Source organism: Rhinopithecus bieti, unplaced genomic scaffold, assembly GCF_001698545.2.
Source record: "Rhinopithecus bieti isolate Rb0 unplaced genomic scaffold, ASM169854v2 scaffold_6907, whole genome shotgun sequence".
Taxonomy (NCBI): domain Eukaryota; kingdom Metazoa; phylum Chordata; class Mammalia; order Primates; family Cercopithecidae; genus Rhinopithecus; species Rhinopithecus bieti.
The window spans coordinates 2,066,722-2,073,795 of NW_016805647.1; the positions used below are offsets into that span (position 1 = coordinate 2,066,722).

Sequence of the window (7,074 nt, forward strand, 5' to 3'; positions counted from 1 at the left end):
AAAGTGTGAGGATTGATAGGTCAGGGTTGTATTTCCCGTCATTGTCAAATGTTGCCTTAAAAAACAGCTTAGGAAGATTAATGAGATAGTAGAGACGAAGACTAAATTTGGATATGACCACTGGGATTTATTGTAAAACTAGGATATACATTGTGTTTCTGTTTCTGAAATGCGTATCTTCCTCCTTTCCCTCTTTCCCTTTCTTGAACTCCCCTCTTCATGCTTTCCTCCCCATGTGTATGTATAGAGGCAGGATAATTGAAGGAAAAGAGCTAAAATCCGACTGTTTCTGTTTGTCTTTGTTCCTGGTTCTCACAACTTTAAATGGGAAAGCCACTTTATCTTTCTGTGTTTTGCTATTCTTGTTTGTATAATATTTGCAAACTGTATCTAGGGATCTGTGCTTTTCCAAAGTTGTTTTTTTTTTTTTTTTTTTTGTTTTTTTTTTTTTTTGGAGAGTCACACTTTCTGAGTGCCTGGAACACAGTAGGTGCTCCATACATATTTTCAAATGAATGCTGTGATAACTTGTATCAAAAAGTAAGAGAGAATAGTTAAGTCATGACAGAGTAAGCAGTAAAAAATTTATGCACATATCTTTGCTTCTTAGGAACACTTACTATATAAAATGTGTTCTAGCAGTTTGTCTTTAAAAATGTTTCACTAACCATGTAGATTTGTGAGGTCCCAGGATATAGAAACTACAGTATCTTTATACATTAAATTCTTTTCATGTCATATAATTAACATCTGTTCAATTGAGAATCACTGTATATTAAAAATGTATTTTGTTGATCATTTTCTGTTTAAATTTTGGTGTGGCAGAAGTTCTTAGATTTGGATTCTTCAGCTTATGAATGTTTTCTTTTAATAATGTAATTATAAGTGGATATATTTTCTTATATAATCTTTTTCTCAGTTCAAAACAAGTGTTTCTTATGCTATTTTTCCATTGTATTTGCAGAATGTTTGCTTTTGATGCAAAGGATTATAAAAATCCATTTTAATATCATAGGGTTGCTGTACTATACTGTTAATATAATTTCTTTACCTCTAGGGGTCCTATTGGGCAATAGACACCAATCCGAAGGAAGATGCGCTGCCTACTCGGCCAAAGAAGAGGGCACGATCTGTAGAACGGGTAAAGGCTCTTTGTCATAAATTTAGTATAATGCATTGAATATGTCTGAAATACAAATATTGAAAGTTCTTTTCCAATGTAGCACATGTAACTATAATGAAAGTAAGATTTTATTTGTGTAGCATTTTACGTTTTTCAGAATACTTTTCAGACTCATTTTATTTGATCTTAACTCTAAGGGGCAGTTTAGGACTTAAGTAAAAGGTTTTGTCATAATTAGGGCGCAGCTGTTGTTTGAGACTTGAATCCAGCTCTCTTGAGTTTTAGTTTGGTATTCTTTTCTCTGCATCTACAACATTTAGGAATAGTTTTATGTAACACAGCTATTCCCTTCTATTATAGAGGATCAGTTTGGTTGCATTGAATTTTCCCCATTGTCCTCAAAATACCTTCTCCTGATTCTGTCCATTTAATAGTCACTTTGTACACAACATTTCTAAGTTGTGTGTGTGTGTGTATTGCTTGTAAGATAATTCTTACTTGTGAATTAATGGTTAAAATTAGTTTGCAAGAGTGAAACAAAAAAGGAACTATAGTTAATATCCTAAGTTGTCTATTTTAACATATTTTTAGTCAGCACTTTGACTGCCATCAGCTTTCCTCATCCTTTCTACATTTCCAGCATCTCAGCTAATACATACAAACACATATCCATCCTACCTTACTGTTCTTCAAGACCCATTTCAAATGTTAACTGCTTTGTGAAGCTTCCCTTACTCTTTTCCATTTGTGTTCTTCTAGAATTTTTATAAAACTCTTTTATAGAATTTCCCACACTTTGTAGAAATTATTTGTTTTTATATTTGTCTCCTCTACTGGAATATGTGCCCTTTAAGGGCAGAGAAAATACCTTACATTTGTATCTCCTGTGTTACCATTTTTCACAGCTTATAATAGATACTAGTAAATGTTTGCAGCACGAATCAGGGCAAAGAGAATAGGATAAGATGAAAGAAACTGAGTAAATGCTTGGTCAAATAAATTTGTTGTATGCCCATTCCTGGTAAAGGGTTAAAACTTTTGAGCCTCAAAGATAAAGATCTCAAACTGTGATTAGGTTGGGATCACATGAGTCCATGAGGTATAACAGCAGTGAGATTTAGTAAGGAGGATTTATTGGATTCAGCAGAGGGAATTCAGTAAGCCAGTTATCGGGATATATAAAATGAATTATTTGGCCAGAACAACTTTTGACTTTACACAAACCAGAGTTTAAGAAGTTAAAGTTTAGTATTGGTGACATGGTCTTCTGGTAACAGAACTAGACAATTTTTTTTTTTTTTTTTTTTTGAGATGGAGTCTCGCTCTGTTGCCCAGGCTGGAGTGCAGTGACGCGATCTCAACTCACTGCAACCCCCACCTCCTGTGTTCAAGCCATTCTCCTGACTCAGCCTCCCAAGTAGCTGGGATTACAGGTGCCCACCGTGCCTGGCTTTTTTATATTTTTAGTAGAGATAGGGTTTTGCCTGTTGGCCAGGCTGGTTTCGAACTCCTGACCTCAGGTGATCCACCCACCTTGGCCTCTCAAAGTGCTGGGACTACAAGCGTGACCCACCACGCCCGGCCAGAGCTAGACAGTTTTACAAGAGATGTTGATAAGCTCAGTATGTTATCATTTGAGAAGGAATGAACAAACATCAGTTTCTGCTCTCCTGCCTTTGCCTTTTTTTTTTTTTTTGAAGCACTCCTCTCAGCTTATATCCAGCCTTTGCCTTTTAAAGTAAGCTTAATTCATGGACATTATATGAATATATGGAGTATAAAACATTTAGCAGCTGTTGCCAGAATTTGAAGGAAGGAGAGAAAAATCCACATTTTAAAAAACACATAGCATTGTTAAACAATTTGGAAAAGATTGTTTGAAGAGCTGAAGAAGTGTGGTCTTCTCTATTTGCTTTTTTCTTCTGAAGTTCCTGGAATTTCAGTTATTTTTGCAAGTTGGAATTGGGTTAACAACTGTGCATTTCTTTTGGATATTAAGCTTGCCTTTTATTCTCTTTACCTTGTTTTATTTTCTTAAAGCAATCCCTAGTTTTGAGAGTCTTCCTTTTTTTTCTGAGACTATATGCAGTTTTATAGTGGAGGCCTAAAGAAATACAGGATTCAGGTTACAAAAGCATGTGTTATTGAATGTACATTTTGTACATATATTTTCTGTATTCATTTTCTACTGTTTTTTGATCATCACTTTAAAATATAAAATATTCGGAAATTTACTTTTGTGGTATATTTTCACAAAATGTTCATAACCATACAAGGGTCTTTCGATTACTAATGCTGATATTCATTTTGGCCTAAGTTAGGTATTGGTTGCCCCTGTAGGAGCATACAAAGAGGTTGGCTATAAGCAAAGGGCATATAATTAGGGGGACAGATACTGTTTAACAAATATACTAAAATATAGTGTTCTTACGAAACATAATTTCCTGCCCTGATAAACTGAATTACCTGTATTTTTCCTTTAGAGTTTTTTTTAGAGTGGGAGGTGAGAGGTTATATAATATATAGTATTTTTGGTAGGACAGAGTGTATATTTTAAGTAACCATTGGGTTTTTATCTAAGGAAATGCCTAGGGCAAATAGTGATGGTCCTGAACATGACCTTCAGACGTTTAAAGGATAAAAGTTAAATGTAGATGGTAAATACATTGATACCCCTCTAAGTTCCTTATTAAATTTCTGAAATTTGTGATTTCTTTGTCCATATGTAAACATTGAACTTCTATGTGAAAAAATAAAATAATTTCACACATTTTAAATTTTGAAGTAATGAGCTTTTGATGGAACAGAGAAGGCTTTTTTTTCCTTTTCCTTTTTTTTTTTTTTTTTTTTTTTTTTTTTTTTTTTTTTTTTTTTTTTTTTTTGCTTTTTTGGAGACTGGGTTTCACTCCATCACCCAGGCTAGAGTGCAGTGGTACCATCATGGCTGGCTCACTGCTGCCTCCACTTCCTGGGCCCAGGTTGATCCTCCTACCGCAGCCACCTGAGTAGCTGGGACTACCACCACACCCAGCTACTTTTAAATTTTTTTGTAGAGATGGGGTCTTGCCATGTTGCCCAGGCTGGTCTCAAACTCCTGGACTGAAGTAGTCCACCCACTTCAGCCTCTCAAAGTGCTGGGATTATAGGTGTGAGCCACTGCGCCTGGCTGAAAAAAGACTTTCTAAACTCCTAAAGAGAAGTGATTTTAATGCAAGCAAGAACATCATTATGTCTTAAATGGAAAATAAAGCTTGACAGTTACCTCCATCCTAATAATATTTTTTCTTTATTATTTTATTTATTTATTTATTTATTTATTTATTTATTTATTTATTTTTTCTTTTGAGACAGAATCTCACTCTGTCACCCAAGCTGGAGTGTAGTGGCGCCATCTTGGCTCACTGCAGCCTCCGCCTCCTGGGTTCAAGTGATTCTCCTGCCTCAGCCCCTCCAAGTAGCTGGGATTACAGGTGTGCACCACTATGCCCAACTAATTTTTGTATTTTTAGTAGAGATGGGGTTTCACCATGTTGGCCAGGCTGACTCCATCATAATATGCTTAACCCAGTTCTCTGGAATACTTACCTGTCCCCTCCATTTACATGAGCATAAGCCTGTGCTCTCTCTTCTATTATTATTATATTTCTTTCTTCTTTTCTTAATCCCTGAGTTAGTTTATAAATCTCCTTTTCCTTTTACAAATTTATTTCTTCTTATCATTTTTTAATCATATAATGGTCCCAAAGACCTTAAACAAATTGAATAAAATTTCAGTTTATTGAAAAGATATTGAATAAAATGGTGAGACAGACTTCTCTAGTAGGAATCTCATGTTTCTTTTCTGACTTTACAACTTACTAGTTCTGTGACTTTTGGCAAGTTGTTAAATTTTTTGCACTTTAGTGTTCTCAGCTATAAGTGAGAGGTTAAAAGTCAAAACAATAGAAGATTATGCTGGATTTATGTGCCAAATGGTTTTAAAAGGATTTTATGTGTATTAACTCATGTAATTTTTAAAATAACTCTGATGAAGTTGATGAACATGGATGTTAAGTGAGTTATCCAAGGTACTAAAAAATACCAAAGCCAGAATTTGAACTCAGATAGTCTTGCCTTCACAGTCTGTGCTGTCTACAACTACATTATTCTTCCACTAGTATTTGCTATACTGAAGACTGCAACACTGGATCAGAATTCTTTTTACAGATGCATATTCTGTTGTGAGCTCATCATCCTTGATTTAAAGCAGAATTCCCTACATTAATTCAAACATACATAATTAAGTAACATAAATGTGATTATAAATGACAGAGCAAATATTAAGTAATGAATTTGGCACACCAACTGAAGTGACTCAAAATATATAATGCTGCCTGGGAAGACCTCTAAGGAAGAGGAATGAGACTTTGAGACTAATAATTTTGGTGCGAAAGTGGAGCTGTTTTTGTGTAGAAAATGCTAAAGGATGTTCCGCTTGGAGACACAGCATGCATGATTGACTAGTGAGTAAAAAGTACAGGTGGGCATAATTGAAGACCTTTTAAGTTATTGTGAAGAACTTAGGCTAGAATGTGGATATTTAGATAAGGAGTAGACATATTTGGGTAGATAAACTAAAGGTATGAGATCAGGACTTTTACTTTGATTTGAAAGCCCATAGTGTTGAGAAGTGAATCAAAACAGTTAAGGTGTGTACTCTTCACAGAATAACCCATTGCAAGAGGAAGATGCTGAGTAGATACAGATGTTGTTGCAATGGTAATGACCTGAGCTAGGGATATATACATGAATGAGAAGGTTCTTTAGAAAACTAGCATGCTTTCTGAATGCTGTATACCTGTAATTATATGGAGTGTCATTTTATCAGTTTGACAGATCTTTATTTTGTAGATACTGTATGCCAGGCATTGTACCTAGGGTACTGTGGCACATACCAAGAAGAATAAGACACAAGACACATAATTTTAGGACAAAGGTAAAGGGTAGAAGGTATTTTAAGAAAGATAAACTATTGTGTGCAGAGGAAGGAGGGATTATTTCTTACTAGTATTGTCTGAGGAGGCTTCATAGGTTATGTGGCTTAGCTTTCAGGTGGAGATAGGCAGAGCAAAGTAGAGAGGATACCATTCAGGGTACATCTGTATAAATGAGGAGTAAATGTCTATCATGAAAAGTATTGTTCTAGATCCTGAGGAAACATCAATGAGCAAAACACAAAACCTACATCCTGTCCTCATGAAGTTTATATTCTGATTGAGGGGAGGAAATTTAGAGAGAGAAAGATATAAGTAAACACAAGATAAGAGGTCTTTATTAAAGGTATGGGGCAAAAAAGTATTAGGATTTGAGTGGGAACACAGTAGTTAATTTTGTCTGGATAAGATTTTCCTTTTTGAAGTTAATTTTCTTTATAAAAATTAATGCTTATCCGACCACACCTTTTGTATTCTAAGCACTGAGTTAATTGTTGAGGGGAACAGTTGGTAAACAAGACAGTCATACCCTCTCCTCATGAAACTCTTACTCAAGCAGGAAGATAAACTGATAAGGTAGGATGAATGTACATTCCTGGTGTTGCTTATTGTCTCAGCATAACTACTAGTTCCACATTCATTCTCCAGATAGCATGTGGATGATAAATTATGTGGTCACAGTAAGATAAGGGTCTTTGAGAACGGTAGGGCCATGTAGCAGAGAGGCATAACAATCTAAGAATCAGGGAAGGTTTTTTTGAAGAAGTGATATTAATTGGAGGCCTGATGGATGAACTGAAATAGGACAGATTAGTGGGATTTGGAAGGTGAAAAACTGGTCGTAAAAAGGAATGCCCTCAAAGTGCAAGACAGGTCAGTATGGCTGACCGAGCATGGAATCCAAGAAAGACAGTAATTCCTTATTTTCAACTTTTATGTCTTCTTTTTTCTTCTTCTTCTTCTCCTCCTCCTCCTTCT

At 35.3% G+C, this 7,074-nt stretch overlaps 1 protein-coding gene across 6 annotated transcripts in view; it reads left to right on the forward strand.

Annotated features, from left to right (window-relative positions):
* FOXJ3 (forkhead box J3) overlaps positions 1–7,074 on the forward strand; it is a 161,579-nt gene that overhangs the window by 106,898 nt on the left and 47,607 nt on the right. For all 6 annotated transcript variants that reach the window (XM_017873231.1, XM_017873230.1, XM_017873235.1 and 3 more), the window contains one exon: positions 1,058–1,141. In XM_017873231.1, coding sequence (XP_017728720.1) covers positions 1,058–1,141 — 84 coding nt within the window. The remainder of the gene's footprint in view (positions 1–1,057; positions 1,142–7,074) is intronic.